Source organism: Gopherus flavomarginatus, chromosome 4 (genome assembly GCF_025201925.1).
Source record: "Gopherus flavomarginatus isolate rGopFla2 chromosome 4, rGopFla2.mat.asm, whole genome shotgun sequence".
Taxonomy (NCBI): domain Eukaryota; kingdom Metazoa; phylum Chordata; order Testudines; family Testudinidae; genus Gopherus; species Gopherus flavomarginatus.
Window position 1 is genome coordinate 77975919 of NC_066620.1, and position 19778 is coordinate 77995696.

The 19778-nt window shown below is 40.4% G+C and overlaps 1 protein-coding gene across 2 annotated transcripts in view; it reads right to left on the reverse strand.

Annotated features, from left to right (window-relative positions):
* FMN2 (formin 2) overlaps window positions 1-19778 on the reverse strand; it is a 234538-nt gene that overhangs the window by 149441 nt on the left and 65319 nt on the right. For both annotated transcript variants that reach the window (XM_050950369.1, XM_050950370.1), the window contains one exon: window positions 436-2114. In XM_050950369.1, the coding sequence (XP_050806326.1) occupies window positions 436-2114 (1679 nt within the window). The remainder of the gene's footprint in view (window positions 1-435; window positions 2115-19778) is intronic.

The following is a 19778-nucleotide window of genomic DNA, read 5'->3' on the forward strand; positions in this document are numbered from 1 at the left end:
TGAGGGTCCACAAGATCAGGCCCAAAGTTATCCAAAAAATGGTTCTTTAAAAGATTTCTCAAACAGCAAAAATATATATACATTCCTCCCCCCCCCCCCGCACTGACCTGTTCTAGATAAAAATGGGAAAAAATAGCACTTCTTACTAATATGCTCTCTGTAGTTCATAAAGACAATATTGAATTATTACCTTTGTAAAATAGCTTTCATGGGTAATAAGCAGTTCAAGGTTAATTTTAACACACAAAATGCTAAACGCAATGGGCATTTTATTTAAATGCCAGTTAAAATTAAAATTGCAAGTATACTGAATATGTGTATGTTGTAAAGAACATTTACAAGACACTAAAGCACTTAATTAATTTCACCCCATGTTATTGAAAAAGGCTTGGAACAAAAACAAAATTCTCCATCTTCACATTGTACATATTTTACCTTTTACTATGAAGCTGAATTCTTGTCCAATAAAGAGGCTTCATGGGTCGAGAAGGTTCTATTGCGTGTTTCCTGCTCCCTTTATCCTGGTTCATCCCCATTACAAATAAACCAACTGGTAATGGAGGAGGAAGAACCCCACAGACTTGTGGAAGGCCAAAAGTTGGCAGGAAGCCTCCCTGGGCTGGTGGTGGAAGAGCTGCCCCAGGTGGAGGTGGCGGCAGGGCCGGGGGTGGTATTCCCATGCCAGGTAAAGGCAGGGAAGGGGGTGGTACACCTGCACCAGGCAAAGGTGGGGGAGGGGGTGGCATCCCCATACCAGGAAGAGGTGGGGGTGGAGGTGGTAGACATACACCAGGCAAAGGTGGGGGAGGAGGTGGCATTCCTACACCAGGAAGAGGTGGGGGAGGGGGTGGTAGACATACACCAGGCAAAGGCGGGGGAAGGAGTGGCATTCCGACACCTACATCAGGCAAAGGTGGGGGCGGGGGTGGCATCTCCATACCAGGAAGAGGTGGGGGAGGGAGCAGTATACCTACACCAGGCAAAGGTGGGGGCGGGGGTGGCATTCCCATACCAAGCAAAGGAAGTGGGCATGGGATACTAGCACCAGGCAAAGGAGGGGGTGATGGAGGGGGAGGTATTCCCATACCGGGCAAAGGAGGGAGTGGCGGAGGGGGAGGGATTTCCATACCGGGCAAAGGAGGGGGTGGCGGAGGGGGAGGGATTTCCATGCCGGGCAAAGGAGGGGCTGGAGGTATTCTGGCCCCAGGCAGAGGAGGGGCCAGAGGTAGGATTCCTGCACATGGAAGAAATGGAGGAGCGGGAGGCAGTGGCATCACTCCATCAGGCAAAGGTGGGGGTAGAGGAGGTGGCATAATTATGTCAGGCAATGAGGGGCCCAGGGGTGGCATTGCTGTGCCAGCCAAATCCAAGACAAGTTCTGAACCAGGCAAAGGTGGTGGGCATGGGACACCTGCACCAGGCAAGTGTGATGTGAAGGAAGAGCCTCCTGCTCCAGGCAGGGAAATAGATAGTTCTGTGCCAGGCAGTGGGGGTGGGATGCTAAAAGTGGGTTCAGAGGATACCGAAGGGAAACATTCACTGCAAGTCACACTCTCAGTACTTTGAGACCGATGGGGAGTTGATGATACAGTCGCTTCTTCAAACAAAGCAGACAGATCCGTGTCAGGTCCTGGACGAGGTGGATGTGATGTACTTTCTGTGGACTGGCTTTCATCCAGCTGCATCGAGATTAGTTTTGGTGATAGAATTAAAGATACTTCAGAACAATATGTGGGATATAGTTCAAGAGTTGGCAATTGTTGAGATGGCCGTTCAATTTTATCTCCTTCCAGGTCGAGAGGAGATTGTGGCAGTGTGTTGGCTGAAGGCTTTGAGTGTGTAAAACAATCTTCTACTGGTGAAGTCTGTACTGATTTTACCTGTAAAACAGTTTTAGGTAGGACATTCTCTTCATTTGTTTGAAGATCCACATTACCACGTTCCCCACAAACTGAGTGTCCACTCTCACTCTCTTGGTCTCTGCAAGGAATCTGTGCCTCTGTTGCTGGGAACTGTTTCTCCAGTTCTGCAATTTTGGTCCTTAGATCCTCAATGGTTTGCTCCAGCTGCTGAATTACATTAGCACGTTCCTCAGATTTCAACTCAAAATCATCCTTCAAAAAGAAAAGATAAAGTAAACAAACAGAAAGACAAGAGAACTGTTATCAGCACAGGTGGGCAGTGAAGCTAAATAGGGATTAGCACCATCTAGAGCTAGAGAAAGCAATTTACTTCTACATTCACTAAGAATGGAGACACCATATCCCCAGAAACAACCTACTATGGAAATTAGTTTAGGCACTCACACTATAATTAGTGATTATGGACTTCATCAACATGTATGTTCTTTATATTCCGATGTTATTCTCCTGTCTACAGTACTGCTTTCCAAAGATGGACAAAGAACCACAGAGCAGTGGATTAAAAGTACTGCAACTCTCTTTTTGTAGTTAGATGTAATATATGTAAAATATTTAAATTTGCACAAATTTTCACTAATGATTGAAAACATTTCAAGTATTTCTTTAGTTCACTGTTACTGTGCCTGACAGACCAGGTGAACTACTGAATGTTACATCTGAATACATGCTAAACGAGCCAGGCCTTATTCACCCGAGAATGGATAAAAGAAAAAAATAGGGAACCAATTTTGAAAAGAATGCAATCATATTGGTTTTCATGGCCAAGTTATGATGGCAGAAAGTCCTGCATGTTGAGTACAGTAAGCTACACAGCATAGCATTTGAGCTAGCAGAACCATAACAAGAAATAAGACAAAATTAAAAACTACTTCTCCCCAAGTTCAGAAAGCATCAAAACTGCCATGTTTAAGGGCATAAAACAACCATTAACAAAAGGGATTAGGGAGAAGTTTCCTTTAGGAGAAGGTTATTCCCTAATTGCCAACTTTGCAGCTTCCTCTGAAGCATCTGGTACTGGCTGCTGTTGGAAATGGATTACTGGAACATATGGACTATTCTATATGCCAGTTCCTATGTTCCTAAATAAATACCAGTAATGGAGTGTGTTCTGTTTAAATGGAGATGTGCTTTATTAAAATGCATCACAAGGAAATGATGTAGCCCAGCAATAGTGAATGGTAATGACTGGTGCTTTATCAGGACCGTAATCCAAGGAACTACTCAGGTAATAGATACATCAGAAATTCAGAAGTATTTTAATACAGATGTTCCCAGATAGAGATTTAAGGGAACAGGAATGCAAAAGTTGAACACATTTTTTTCAATGCTGTACTTCATTAAATGTTTAGGACTTTTTTTAATAGTATCCTCTCTTGACTGGGACAACAGATCAGCAACAGAGAGTCAGAAAGGAGATTGTGTTTTACAGTCTGTTTTATACACATTCAGGAGATGTGGGGTTTATTTTCCCATCCTCTGCTACAGATCTCCTTGGTGACCTTCGGCAAGTTACAACCTCTTTGTACCTTCTCTCTCCCTTCTGTAAAATGCTAAACCTCACAGGTGAAATTCAAGCTTCATCCATGAATGTTTGAGAGTTACTGGTCTCAGACTCAATGGTGAAGAGTCCCATAGAAGCATCTGTAAATTAATGCCCAATATCTAACAGAGTAATATCCTTTATTTGTCTTTCAGTCAGGAAGATTATGTTTGTAATCTCATACTATGGCACAAGAAAATATTTACAAAAAACAGGTTTCTTTGCTGTAAGCAAAGTTCTCACTATCAGTAATATATATTCATAGCTTACTAAAATTGTTTCCATTGAGTTGTTTTCTGAAAACAGCATTTCAGGCATGTATTTATCTTGGGATTTCCCAGCTCTCCTAAAGCATTCACTAAAATGAAACAGTAACAAGTGACTAACACAGACTGCTGTCTACTCGAAGCAATTTACATTGAGTTACAATGCTCATTCTCATAGAAAGTCTGAAGTCTCATTTGGATCTAAAATTATGAATACTGGCAAACAGTTCTCCCTATCAGATTTTTATGTGTAGGTAACAAGTTAAAGCAGGGACTGGGTCGCCAAATATTTGTCTAGAGGTGGGCTGATTCTGAGGGAGAGCAGATTGCTCAGCCAATAACTACATAGTGCTTTAAACAGTAACCCAGAGAGAAAGGCTAAAAGAAAGCTTTGCTTATTGCTTCAGCCTCAGTTACAGGATATTCTGCTGGTACCTTTTTTTATTATGCATCCTATTAAAATTCAATCCATTTTATTAGCAAGATTTTTGTTGAAAAACTTTATTATAATATAAAGGACAAACAGTTTGGATTAGAACGTGAAAGTATGATGAAAAGAATATTACAAAACTTCATCCATCCCCATTATTCTGGTGTACGTACATTACTCTAAGATCAATTTCTCAAAAATAAACATAAAATACATACATACTAGGACTATTTATACATACAAAATACCCATAAAAATTCAAACTTCAACTCTTAAGAATTCACTTGAGAAATATGACCATTCATTTTCTGCCACTGTAAATATTCACTGGCTGCCACTTTTAATTTATTTTATGTTTAACTAATACAATTTTTATTAAAGATATAGCCTTCCAATTTGTATCTAAAGGAGAAATTTCATCCCTGCCACAAACTTATTTAAGTCAATGGAATTACACTAGAGTTTAATTTGATCCATTTTATTTGAAGCTAATGCCCTAAGAATACTTAATATGGCAACGATTAATCTCTTGGGGAAGAATCATCACTGTTAATATTAATTCAGGACCCGGGGCCACTTCTAAGTGGGCTGTTTAACATTTTACCATATCCATGAACAAAATATAGTCCTTGAAACTTAAAATTCCACTTGACCTGCAGGAAGGCACTGGAACTCAATGTTACACAATGGAATTCATCCTGGGGGGCTGAAAATCTGTTGCAAGAAAAGAGGAATTTTAAAGCTTCAGGATCACATTTAAATAAAAAAAAGAAAAAAAAAGGTCATTGGGCAATTAAGTGAATTATTAAGCAATTACTCTCCAAGGGCAAACAAAAATGGGTAGCTCAATGGAGCTGATCTTCACATGAGGGTGAAGCAGCAGTGCATTCCTTCATTTTAGCAGTCTTTTGAGATAGGAGGTTAAGTAATAAGGAAGGAGGGAGTGGATTTCTTGTCAAGTTCTTACTGTTTCAGTCTATCAGAGTCCCAGAGATGCCTGAAAAAAAATTAACTCAGTCAAGATGTCCTAGCTTGAGACAAATCTTGGAAAACATTTGTGAGTGCAAAGTGACTTATACCAATTACATTTATTGGGGGAAAACAGTATTTATATGCTTTGATTATATAGCAATTTAAATAAATTTACTTTAACACCCAAATGTTTTCCAAGATTTGTCTCAAGCTAGGACATCTTGCCTCAGTTAATTTTTTCAGGCATCTCTCATTTTTCAGGAGATGAAAGGATTGTTTCAAGAAAAACAAGATAATGACCTTCCACATACAAACTGATTTGGTTTTTGAAACATCTCCTAGAATGTCCTTAAAAGATTAGTTTAGTTTATAGAATCTAAAAATCTCATTAGGGGAAACTGGAATTCTTCCTGTGAGTTCAGCCAGAGAGAAAACATTGAATCATTCATATATCTTTCAATTTTGTAACATTCATACTAACAAAAAATTCCAAATGCTTAGTGATCATTTAAATATGGGGCACCTAAAGGGTGTCCTCAATTTGAAATGCCAATATAGTTGGTCTGGTTATGATCATTGACCTCTTCCCTTCAGTTCTTTTGCTGTAAGTTAAAAAAAAAATTCAGGATCTGCTCAGTACAACTAAAGTATAACTACATGAATATCTATAGCCAATAATTCACAGAAAGGTTAAATCAAACTACCATTGCTTTTAGAACAGGCCATTTCTGTATGTTTGAAGTAAATAAAGACTTTTTACCTTGCCCATTAAGATGGCAGCCCAAAGCTCCTTTAACCCTCCTTCCCCCAGCAAAAAGACTTGAGTTCTTCCCTCATGCCTTGAGTTTGCCTTCCCTTGGCAAACAGTTCTGAATGAGACACTTTGAAGTTAAATCAAGATTTGCATAAGTCACAGCAAGCTTTTAATATCTCTCATTGGGAAGAAAGATTGGAAGCACTGGTTGATGAAACTTAAAAATAGGTAACGTTCATGGAAACAGAAAAGGAGGAAATTTTTCTGCTGCACAAGTAAACACAGATGAAAGTTGTTTCCCAGGAACCTGAAAGGTTTGCCCAGGTAAAAGACTGATCATGAGAAAGGTCCACATTAAAGTCCAAAGGACAACTCCACAGCAGAAAACTGTGTGGCTTAAAAGATGTTTGAGGGACCTCTGTCTTGCTTAGACTTCTTACCCAGGACATGGGTACTTTGAGGTAGTCTTCTTTCTGTAAAGGAAGAAAGAAAGGTGGAAGCTTAAGCCTCACTTTTTCCAGGAAAAATTGAGCATGTATGATTCAAGAATAGGGAAGAAGAAAATAAGTATGTATGCACATTAATATACATTCTCTGAGATACAGAATTGGGGGGACAGAAAATAATGTACCTTTACCCTCTGAAAATAAACTACCATTCTTAAATCAAAGATAATCTGTAATATTTCAAGAATAAAGCCACATTACTTTCTACTTTTGGAAATTAACAGGTTTCCAGTGTCAGACACTAAAAGCCACCAAGCTGCATTTGTCCACGTCTGAGAATCTTCAGCAATTTGTTACTTAGTGTTCCAGATGAAGTTGTCTCTGAGTGGGATCCATAATTAGACACTAAGCCTACAATTTTTCATTTGGGATTTTATCCAAAGCTTTATTGTATTGATTCTACTAGGTTTTCAGGAAGAAGGCACTCTTTTTTTAACTATTCTGTTCACAGAATAATAAATTTTTCCAGGCAAAACAGCAGACAGGCTTGCAGGTCTTGCTTATCTGTGACAGTACAGCACAGCACAAGCTTACAATGCATTTTAGGCCTTTCAGTTAGGAAAAATTGATAACTTCTCAGATCCCTAATGGTCCAAGGTTAACAAGTTTTAACATCTATTCTGAGAGCCCTGTAGCCCAGCATAAAGAAAGGAGACATGGTATTTTAGCAGCTAAGTCTCCAGTGCTGCGGCTGGAGATGTTGAATGCTATTAAATGAGACACACTACTACTGGGCATTCACTAAATTGTTTTCATGTTCAGAACACTTTACAAATTATCATCTAATCAATCCTCCTACTCACCTTGTGACATATATACACACACTTATTTTACAGTTGCAGACACTGAGTTGGAAACTGACTACTTTGCCCAGGGCTTCAGGAAAAGTCACTGTCCGAAAGCCTGATTCCCAGTCTCTTGCTCAAATTTCTAGGTATCATCTTTCTTCTCCTAATATATTAGCATTCCACAGGTTTGAGAAGGGAGATACCCTGAGGAGTATAACATACTCTCCAGGCTTTGATTATTCCTGGGAAAAACAGAGACTACCACACAGGCAAATATTTTAATGACAGTGGAAGATTTACTCTGCTGCTTCACTTGTTAGATCAATCAATTATTTAAAGCTGAATTCCTCAAAAATAATTTTGGTTCTAATGTTGCTGACAGAATTAATTCCTTATAAAATTATTTTTCCTTTTGTGCTTTCTGGCTTTGAATCCTGTATTTTTAAAGGTTTCCTGATAGCAGACATTTCAGCAAAGACTTGTAACAGTAGGGCTCTCCCTCCAGTTCCCCATTATTTGTGTTATTGTGTTTAATTTTCCGAGGACTGCAGGGAAATCTAGCAAGAACTAGAGATCTATGTAGAACTATAGATATATGGAACTACAAGTGCTTTTTCTGGACTCTCCATATTATTTACCTGTACTGAAAGAGAGTGGGAATAAAAACCGGTACCATATACAATAGGAATTGAAAGGCCCTATACAGGATACAGAAAGTATCCCTGCCCACTGTGTGTGAACCTTGTGAGGAAATTCAGAGTCATGCAATTCAAGGAGCTCTCAATAGAGTGACCTCAGCAGTTCCCAAATGTAACAAATGAAAACCTGAGTTTCAAGGAGGTTTGCTGTACAGGGAATTGCTACTACATTCTTCTGTCTCTGAAGCATGTTGAACAATCAGAATATACTCTCTTTTTTGGCCTGTTCCCCCTAGTTTAGTGAGACAAGACATAATGGTGCTGTCTGATAGAAGCTGTATGTACAAACACCAAAAGGTAGCCTTCCAAACTGAGAGAAGTTTTAATTTATTTATTCTCAGTGACATCTGACAAGTGCTATACTCTAAACAGTGATAGCAAAATAAGCCCCACACTGCCTGAATGCTCTATTCTATGTAGGTTCTTATCTCATGTTCATCACATTAGTATCTGAGCACCTTCCAGTGGTACGTTAAGCAACAAGGTTACCATGTCATGTTTTGTTCTCTCATCCTCTCCCAAGGGGGAGAAGAGTGAACATTGGAAGATTTAGTTGTGGTAGGATTTAGTTTCTAAATATAGCAACATAGATGTATTTGTTAGAGAAAGCAAGGTCAAAGAAATCCACCTGACCTTTGAGTCGAAGGCGGTGAGGTTTGTGACGATCCTTAGCTCCTGAGGGAAGTCATTCCACAGTCTCAGGCTCGCCCCACCAAAAAAAAAGCTATCTGTGACACAGATTAAATTTACCTTTGTTCTTTACCACCAGAGGAGTGATTTTGTTGACCAGTCTTCATCCCAGAGGGTTAGACAATCTTTTGGCTATTTTAGGCCTAGGCCATTGAACATTTTGAAGATAAGAATTGAGAACTTGACTGTGGCTCAATATTCAAGAGAAACCAGTGTAGAGAGTGGAGAACAGGAGTGGGCTCATGGTAACCCATGTTGCTGAGGAGACGAGTTGCAGAGTTCTATATTGGTTGGAGTTTTCTAAGCACAGGATGCTTCATGCCGAGGCATATCACAATGCTATATTCCAGCTAAGCAGTAACAAAGGTATGAATAACTGAGGTCACATCATCATCTACCAAGATGGGACGAAGTCTTCTCAGCGATCTCTGATTGGCTAAAAGCATTACTTGCAGATGTTCTCACGTGATATAGCTTAGCATCAGTGAGGAATCCAATAGCACTCCTAAACTTCTGACTCATTGTGAATGCATGACTCCAACCAAAGGCAGAGCACTCGGTGCCTGCAAACTCTTCAAAATACTCTCCTTTGCTGACTAGCCTCACCTCTGTTTTGCCCAAGTTTAGAGTTAACCAGCTGTTCTTCACCCCATTTTTAGGATTTCTAACTGCTAAACAGATTTTATGGAAGAATAAGACTCCACTTCTTGACACTAATGTATTCTTTTAGGTCAGGGAAAGATTTTTGGCACAGTTATGGCATCTATAAAGAAACTCAGAAAGATGGAATCCCATAAAATGGAGAAAAGGGGAGTTAAATAAACTTTTATATCTTTACAAGAAATCCCAAGGCCCTTAAGCCTGGTCTATACCTAAAACTTGGGTCATTCTAGCTACATTGCACATGGCTGTGAAAAATGTCACACCCTGTGTGACATAGTTAGGTTGACCTGATCCTTGATGTAGACACAACCAGGTCAACGGAAGAATTCTTCCATTCACCTAACTACCTAGCACAATGGAAAAACCCCTTCCGTCATTGTACTAAGAATTTATACTACACGACTACCGTGCTGCTGTAGCGCTCGTAGTGCAGACGTATCCCTAGTACAGTGCACTAGGAATGAAATGTCTTTTTAGGATTTTTCCTAACTCTGCTACAATCAAGAACCTCAAATGAGTTTGTTTTAAACCCCAGACACCTTAGATGAATCAGTTGTCTCCTCACCACTTTAAGCATCCTGTAGACAACACACCAGCCAGGCATATTACCTTCCACTGATATGGTACTTCTTTGCAATATAGCACAAGGAATGTTTTTTGCAATGTCAGTGAACAGAAATGGTCATTGTTGCCAGCTCAGATGCTCTACTAGTGACCAAAGAGGGGGCTGCCACAACAGGGCTAGAAAAGCTTAAGTCTTCTAGCTTATGAAGCAACAATCCCATGCTTACCTCTGTCAACACTCTGTGAATGTGCAGTAGTCCTGCCTCTTAATGGAGCAGATGGGTTGAGGATGAAGGACTTCTTAAATGGTCAGGAGATGTGGCCTGTTGGTATTTTATTTCTGGCTTGATATGAGGTGACCATTTCAGTCAGTGATTTACATAAGTCATCTTCTTTCTTTGCTTCTTTTATGTAAATTTGTCTTATGTAGGTTGAGTTTTTAGGTTAGGAAAGTCCAGAAATTTTGGTTAAGCTTTTATCATAAGAACTTTAGAACATACTCACCCCAACTAAATCTCATCTGCCCTAGGGCTGGAAATATAGCAGAGTTTGACCTGTCATGGACACTAACATTTTGGCACACTTGACAAAAAAGATGACCCTCCACAAGTTGGGCTACAGACAAATAGTCTCTTTTGCCAGTCTTTGGTTCTATTTTAGGCAGCCCCCTTCTGAAGATGTTGGCCTACCTAAAATAGAACCAAAGACTGGCAAAAGAGACTTTGTCTATAGCTCAGTTTGCAGAGGGTTATGCCCTTGGTAAGTATTAAGAATAATACAGGCATGTGTCTTGTATTGCTTTAATATATGGTCTTACTATCCACAGATTAATTTATTTTCTGTTAGGAATGATTTTCCTAGCCATTAATAAGTGGATTCTCTTCTAAATTGGGCATGCTGAGGCAGCGTACATGTAGGGAGCCCACAACCCCCTTTTAATTCCTCATCCTGAAGCTCCAGTGTTGAGTTGCACAAGAAATTGTTCAGGAGCTTGAAGGGTTGACTTTCCCTCACGTTGGGTAACTGTCCAGAGTTTGTGACATTCAGACACCGGAGCCAAAGACTCTCTAGAAAGCTCAGGAGAATAAGCAATTTCTGGTCTTCAGGGATACTGCTGAGACCACAGAATCACAGGAGGTCCCCAAAAGCTGTCATTGTCTCAGGAGTGTTATCAGCAGGCTCAGGCAGGACAGCCTTAGTCACTGAGGGACACTCCACCAGTTTGGTGGCCTGGAAAGGTCAGATGAGAAGGTACCTGGGGCATAACATGCTAGAAAACTCTTATGCATCAGAAGTAGGCATCAAGAAATATTTACAGTAATGTTATCTTCCCTTATAGGAGGGGTTTGGTACTCTCTGACATCCCTGAAGTGTGAGCCTGATATTATGAAAAACCCCAGGTAGACAAAGGTTGGCGAAGCAGAACTGCAGAGACATTGGAATCAGGGAACCAAATTTGTCCATCACCAAACCTGAGGCTGAGCTGATAGTAGGTATCTCTAACAACTCCAAGAAGAGGATGAGGTGGGAGGCAATATTAGAAGTGAAGATAGAGACCTCCATATGTCTTGCATCATTGAGCATGAGGTCACTCAAAGAAAATGAGCCTTATTTAGGTCTCCAGGGGGATCAAAAACTTTTTGGTGTGAGGGTCTGAAAGAGCCTTACTTGCCATTTTAAAGGGAAAGGTAAATAATCAAAGGTAGAAGTTAGTTGTATTATTCAATATACAGCTACATGCAAGGTAGGGCCTACTGGTGTTTTTAGACTTTGTTTTATGCATATTCAAAAGGATACTGTCAAGCTAATTTAAATGAAAATACTTTACATACAAGCTCTCTTATTTTACAATGAACAGCTTGAAATATTAAAGTGAAAAGACCATTTAAGTGTATTTTATATTAAACTATGTATCTTGCTTACATTTTGCAGTTCTAATCTGGGACAATACAAGCAGACTAGAATTTAACTGTACACAAATGAAACCAACTAGTCAATCTTACTTTTAGGTTCTCACTCTGTAGCACAATGTATAGGTTGAAAACAAGCCAAAGGGATGGACATGGATAAATTAAATACCATTTCCCAATGGATTTTGCTCTGCAAGTCAATGGAATAATTTGTATTGCTCTTAACATTCAGTGAAACACTTATTTTTACAAAGAAAATGGACAGGCAGAAATCATTAGAATCTTCAACAAAGTAAATGAAGTTACCCCTGTAGAAGACTGATACAGGCAAGAGAAGAATCAGGTATCTCACTTCTGGGCCAAATTTGGCTCTAGGCTGTCCTGTAAACTAGGTGAGAGTAGCAGCCAGACTCAGAGATCAGTTCAGGTTGTCCTGCCAGAGAAGTGTGCTCAGAAGAATTTTCTTTCAGGGAAAGAGCATTCTCTGAAGAGCATTTTATGGAACTTTTGTTAAAACGTGAATATTTTTACCTTAGAATTAACTGGTACCTCAAATTAGGTGTATGCAATTGCTAAAATAGAAAATTTATTTTTTATGATACAGGCACAAAACCAATAGGTTGCTTTTGTAGAGGTAATCATAGCTGTAATTGAATACAGAGGACTTAGTATAGATCACTGTGCTAAAACATTTTTAAATGGCAGTGGTGAACATATACTAGCTCCTTTCATTTCCACTCATCTTTCCAACAAGTGAGAAAGTCCACATTTAAATCAGCAGTTTAACAGTTTTTCTTTGGGGAGCTCTTATTGGTTTTCTTCTTCATTAAAAAATCAGCTTTAGAGATGCAATATTTTTCAAATTGTATTCACTTATTGATAATGACAGTGATTAATATATGTTGTGATAGACAGGAACATACAGACTATGTAGAGCTGAGCAAAACTTGGAATTTCCATCCCACTGGAAATTCCAAGATTTTGAAGTTTGTTTTTTGTTCTGAATTGGAACAAAAAAGTCACTGTTGTGTTTCTCACAAAATATTGCAAAATATTTCATTGGGGGGGTAATCACAGTGAGCACATATGCCCTATGGGGCAAACTGGCAAAGGGGTAGAGCCCCTATCCTGCACTCTCCCCACATCCACACTTCTTCACCCCCTGTCCACCGCGTGCACACACACATAGAATCATAGAACATCAGGGTTGGAAGGGACCTCAGTAGGTCATCTAGTCCAACCCCCTGTTCAAAGCAGGACCAATCCCCAGACAGATTTTTATCCCAGTTCCCTAAATGGCCCCCTCGAGGATTGAACTCACAACCTACTCCAAATCACTACTCAAATCCCCCATACTTATACTGCACCAAATCCCCCATACTTATACTGCACCAAACAAAGTTACAAGAATCTGAAAATGTTGCACGGGTGGGCGGGTGGGAGAGGATAACTGTGTATCAGCAAGCCCTTGACCAAATTACATTTAAACTTCCATATTGTATTATAAAAATATAAAAAAGTTGAAATAAAAGAGTCATTTCAAAACAAGAAAGACAAAACAAAATCAAGTCAAAATGAAATGTTTCAACATTATTGAAACAAAATGCTTTGAGATATATTTTCAAAACAAGAATTCATTAAACTAGATACTTTCCTGCTGTATGTTTGATTTTGCAGAATTGGCATTTTCTACTTAAAAAAAAAAAACTCACGTCAGAAAATTTTCAACCAACCCTAATGCAGAGTGCATTCATTCATTGTTTAGAAGACAAGCTCTCCAAACAGTGTAAAAGCAAATGTCAGCCGCACACCCCTTTGGCATCGGCTCCTAGGTGGGGGTCTCTGTGCACCACTGCCCCCGCAGGTCCCAGTGGCCACAGTTCCCAGTCTGGAATCGTCACTCAGGGCAGGGGCAGCACATGGAGACATCGCTCCTTCAGGGCTGCAGGGACATGCTGGTCGCTTCTGGGAGTAGTGCAGAGCAAGGGTGCGCAACAAGGCAGAACTTTCAAGAGATTTATGCATCTTAAGAAGTGGGTATTCACCCACGAAAGCTCATGCTCCAAAACGTCTGTTAGTCTATAAGGTGCCACAGGATTCTTTGCTGCTTTTAAGAGATTTAAAGTCTTCAGACTTTTTATTTTCAGGACTCAGTTTATTCTTAAATGTTGAGAAATGTTCCAATACCCATTTAGGTCTTAGTCAGGTTACACACACTAGATGCTAGGTGGTTGTTTTTTTTTCCCCCAAGGCAATAGTGCTAACCCAAGCACTATTGTCTGAAACAGATAGATATATATTTATTCGCATTGAGAAGTACCTTAAGAGTTCTGCTGGGAAACACCTGCAAATTCTCTGCACTCCCCATGATAAGATACGTAATTGCCATCTAGTGGCTGAAAAGGGACACTTCAGGATGCTGTTCCCCTTATTTCTGACTTGTGTTTGTGTTACTTGTTTTTATTTTTCATTTAAGGCCCCTTAAAAATCCTGGCCTTAGCAGAAACCAGTAGATCAATTGCAGGTATTAACAACATGGGAGAAGTAATTATCTCTCATCTACTGCTATTTTCCAATCCCTTTCTCCCTATGTAAACTTTCTTGGGGAAATCAGCTTGTGGAAGTAAAAGATTTTAAAGGGGCATCCTTAACTTATGCTTCTCTTAAAAATATAAAAAAGACAATCTTGATCCATTTTCCTTACACTTTAAAAACATGAAATATTTGCAAGGATTTCTCAAGAAACTATAAACCATACAGAAAATGAGACTAACCCTGAAGAGTGGACGCTTGTGCTAATTAAGGAAAATATATAGTTACTTTTGAAATTGGAAATTACAGTGAAAATAAGAGCAAGAGTTTGGCAGAGTATCTAAAAATAAAGATCCAATTAGATAAGTTCTATAACATCCTGAGAGTATACTTTAGGAAAGTTAGATCCATCTTTACAGACAGATCTTCAGTGATGGACATAAACTGAACATCCAGCCAGAGCTCCTTAAGGCCCTCACTAGATATTAATTCAGGTAGTTGCCATCTGCAAGAAGGCTACCTGCCTTGCAATGAAGCTGCTGCTGTTGCCAGGCTAAGCAAGGGCTTTGGATTTCAATCATTCCTGTGAATCCTTCAGTAGAGGCTGTTGTTGGGTCTGTGTAATCCACTGAGTGCTTCTTTCCTTTCTGTCCATTTTTGACTAAGCAGGGGGGTTGTTATTAAATCTAAAAAGAAAGCTGTACACCTGGGTATAAATACTCATGCTCCTGCAGCCCACGGGTCGAGTAGGCCAACTTTGACATAATCTATTTGATCTAAAAAATTAGAGAGTGTAAAAATCTATATTTTTTCCAGCAAAATTTGGCTTTATTCAGTTCAAGAGGAAGGCAAAAAGGTTTTAAATAGTTAAAAAAAAAAAAACAACTGAAGTTACATACTCTCACTCAGCACAGTAAGGAGCAATTGGAGGTAATCATTTCCAGGCTGGGATTGATGTACATTGACATGGTGCTGTGGAGATGCTTTTGCTATTGAGCTGCCTGTGGCACAGCTTTAGATCTGCTGTTTTAGTTTATGGGTTCTTTAGTTTATACATAAAGATCATAAGCGTGGGAAGTAGGGGTATGGAGGTTTTGTGCCCAGCATCCCGGCTGCCAACCCTATGCCTGTGGCTCTGCACCTGCCCCTAGCTATGACCCCAGCCTCCACAGCCTTACCTCTGTCCATGCCCCACCTCCCAGAGCCATAGTCCTGCATCCGGCCCCAGCTCTAGGGGGTGGTGTGGGGCACAGACAGGGCTAAGAGGCTTGCAGCTCAGCATCCCCACTCCAAAAACTGTTTCAGCGCCACTGATAAACACTATTTTTGGAAAAGTAAAATCCTTTCAATCTCTGAATGCCAAATCTAGTTCCATTTGTTGAGGACACAGAAGAGGCACTTCCTCTGAAAGACCTCATCAGTAAGGCTGTTGCAATTGCTGGATCAGCAATGGAATATTTTCTTTCCAAAAAGACAGCCTGTCTCACTCTATCCTTAGTCCAGTACCAGACGATTAAATCTAGGTGACCACTCAGAGCATAGCTTTCATACCTTGCTTCCAGGTGAATATTTTGCAATCTACATAGTAGTAACTATGCTTTCTGAGGGGACAAACTGTCCAAATAGCTATGCTGGTGCTGTTCACACTCACTCCCCTTCCCACTTACCAGAAGGTTCCATGCAAGGAGTGAAGGGAGCAGGAACCTCTTGGTGCCTCCTGCTTGAGCAGCTGAATGAGGAACATGATTAGAAGCCAAACAAGTGGCTTAAAAAGAGCCACTAGTCACACATTGCTTTCCCACTTCAGCCTGCCTGATTGGGAGAGTTTCTGCAGTGAGCACGAGTCTGGTAAACCCATTTATACATGTACGCATGCGCACGCGCACACACACACACACACACACACACGTCTCCTCTCTTCCAGTCTCTGCTGGACTCTCCAGCTGCTAACCCACTCACCAACAGCACATCACACATCTTCTGAGAGAATCATACAGGGGCAGCTCTGGGAGAATCTGTTGGGTTTATTTTCCTCACCATCTTTGTTGCAGGTCACATGCAGCTGGAACAGTTTCCCTCCCCAAAGAGATCTTCCATCAGCCTCAGGGGCTGATCCCACAGGTGGGGAACCACTACTCAGCAGAGATAACCCATCCTCAAACAACCTGTTCTATCCAAGGGACTGTTTTGGCCAGCCTAAAGCATATGTTTCTTGTCACAAAGCTATTTAGGTATGAACTTATAGGAGTGCTAAAGGAATCCCTTGCCATTTACAACTACTGTTTTGTGGATCACTTCTTCAAATACAGTGATGACATGCTAACCTTTCAAGATGTCAGAATTTTGCATTTTTAAATCTCAAGATTCATAGATTGTAGGGCTGGAAGGGACTTCAAGAGGTCATCGAGTCCAGTTCCCTGCCCTCATGGCAGGACAAAATACTGTCTAGATAATGTCTATCAGGGATGGTCTAAACTACTCTTAAATATCTCCAGAGATGGAGATTCCACAGCCTTCCTAGGTAGTTTATTCCAGTGTTTAACCACCCTGACAGTTAAGAACTTTTACCTAATTTCCAACCTAAACCTCCCTTGCTGCAGTTTAAGCCTATTGCTTCTTGCTCTATCCTTAGAGGCTAAGATGAACAAGTTTTCTCCCTCCTCCTTATGACACCCTTTTAAATACCTGAAAACTGGTGGTATGTCCCCTCTCAGTCTTCTCTTTTCCAAACTAAACAAACCCAGTTCTTTCAGCCCTCCTTCATAGGTCATGTTCTCTAGACCTTTAATCATTCTTGTTGCTCTTCCCTGGACCCTCTCCAATTTCTCCACATCTTTCTTGAAATGCGGTGCCCAGAACTGGACACAATATTCCAGTTGAGGCCTAACCAGCACAGGAGTAGAGCAGAAGAATGACTTCTCGTGTTTTGCTCACAACACACCTGCTACTGCACCCTAGAATCATGTTTGCTTTTTTTTGCAACAGCATCACATTGTTGACTCATATTTAGTTTGTGGTCCACTACAACCCCTAGATCCCTTTCTGCCATACTCCTTCCTAGACAGTCTCTTCCCATTCTGTATGAGTGAAACTGATTGTTCCTTCCTAAGTGGAGCACTTTGCATTTGTCTTTATTGAACTTCATCCTGTTTACCTCAGACCATTTCTCCAATTTATCCAGATCATTTTGAATTATGACCCTATCCTCCAAGATAGTTGCAATCCGTCCCAGTTTGGTAACATCTGCAAACTTAATAAGCGTACTTTCTGTGCCAATCTCTTCATCAACGATTTAGATATTGAACAGAGCCAGTCTCAAACCAGACCTCTGCAGAACCATTAATAACTACTCTCTGAGTACGGTTATCCAGCCAGTTATGCATCCATCTTATAGTAGCCCCATCCAAGTTGTATTTGCCTAGTTTATTGATAAGAATATCATGCAAGATGCTATCAAATGCTTTACCAAAGCCTAGGTATACCACATCCACTGCTTCTCCCTTATCCACAAGGCTCGTTATCCTATCAAAGATAGCTATCAGATTGGTTTCATGATTTGTTCTTTACAAATCCACGTTGGCTATTCCCTATCACCTCACCACCTTCTACGTGTTTGCAGATGATTTCCTTAATTACTTGCTCCATTATCTTCCCTGGCACAGAAGTTATTTCAAGCTTCTGTTTGCCACAGTGGTACAACTCTTAACATTTTTTCTTAGTAGCTTGTTGCTACCAAAGTTTGGTGCAAAGTATTACAAACAAGACTCCTCATCTGAGCCAAGAAGACTGTGCATCATCAGTGCATTATGTTCTGGGGAGATGCTCCATAAATCAGATTTATAAACTTTTAAAGTTGAAAAGGTTTACTGCATGGGGCAAAATACATCAGATAATGTGAGATCATCAAAGCTATAATTTTTTTATTGATATTGCTGGAAGATGCATCAATAGATAAAGAAATATGAATCTGTCTTTAGTATTTGAGAACTGCCAAAATTATTTTATAGGTTAGCTAGTAGTACTTGGGAAAGTACACTATGTCCCAAAAAGACCTATAATTTTGGTTGAGGGAGTATTTGTTAGTTGGGATAGAGATGGACCAAATGAGACAATAACAGAGTCAGAAATTCTAGGGCACAGGAAATTCAAACGTTCCCGATGACCAAGTATTCAGTCGTGAAGGCAGTTTAATACTTAATGCAAAGTCATCCCACCTCCTGAAACAGGATTACTTAGGATAAACCATCTTCAGAAAAATGATTAATTCCATTTGTGTGGTCACGTTTAAATAAAACACCCTGCACCATAATATTACGTTTATGTAATATTCTAGATAAGCACTCAAATTGTGTCTAATGGAGATTATCAAAATATTCAGAAAGTAGAGAGTTATTTTTTTAGACTACAAGGACCTGAAAAGGGGTGGGGGAATTAAGTATCAAATATCTACTGTCTTTAAGATATGGGCTGACCCACTGTAGAGCAAAAAACAGGCTTATATGCAATAGTATTGCAATTATAATACTTCTTTCTGCTACAACTCTCTCTTGTTCTTGGCCATAGCACAAGACTTTGGAAACATTAACTGAGGTCATGGGGCAGGGTATTTAGAGGGGTAAGAGTCAGTAGCAGAATAGTTTGGAAAAAAGTGAGTGGTCTATATTTTTCTACCGAAACGAAAGTCACATGACATCTGTCTGTCCGCCCATCCCCCATCAATTCTGCCCCCGTGATTTGCTCCCTCCAGCCCCCCAATCAATTTTGTCCCCCATCTGTTCTCTCAACCCAAGCCTCATTCTTCTCCTGCTATAGCTCCTGGGACTCTTCACCCCCCTCTCCCAAGCGTCAGAGGAGTGGGGAGCTGCAATGCAGTTCCCTCTCTCCCATCCCGTGCCAGGGGTCGCAAAGGGGAGGCAGAAATCCCACTGTTCACAGGAGGGGAGCAAGCAGAGGAACTATGAGCTGCTGCATTCTTTTTGTTCCCTCTCCCTGGGTCCCCTAAAAATGGTGTCTGCTCCTGAGGGGAGGAAGTAAAAAGCTTTGTTAACTTCCCACAGCAGCTCCAATTGGCTGCTCTAGCCCAGGTGGCAGGGAGAGAGCAGGTCAATCAGAAGTTTCTCCCAGGCAAAACTTAAATACATGCTTGTCTGCAACCTAGCGCAAGTTGTAGAAATGTTCTTTGCCAGATCTGTGACCCCTTTTGACCAGATACGCTTCATGCACTGGTGAGCAGTGCCGCTGAGAGGAAAGAAGTTGCCAGAGGGGAAGAAGCGTGGTGCTAGACAGAAGTTATTTTGCCATCTCTGGATTTAGCCCTGGGGTTGGAGTTCCTGAAGTAGAATGCTCTGAAACTCTCCTCTTCCCTCATTAATATAAAATCTTATACCTCCTAGTGGCAAAGTGTGGTGGAAAAATTGGGTAGAAATTATAGTATTAAAAATTTCTCTCTTTGTCCAAACTGGGGAGAGCTTGTAGACAGATCTTCAAGGAAACAGAAAGAGCAAAAGGCTCCGAAAATCCAGTAGAGCAGGCTTCTTTTATTG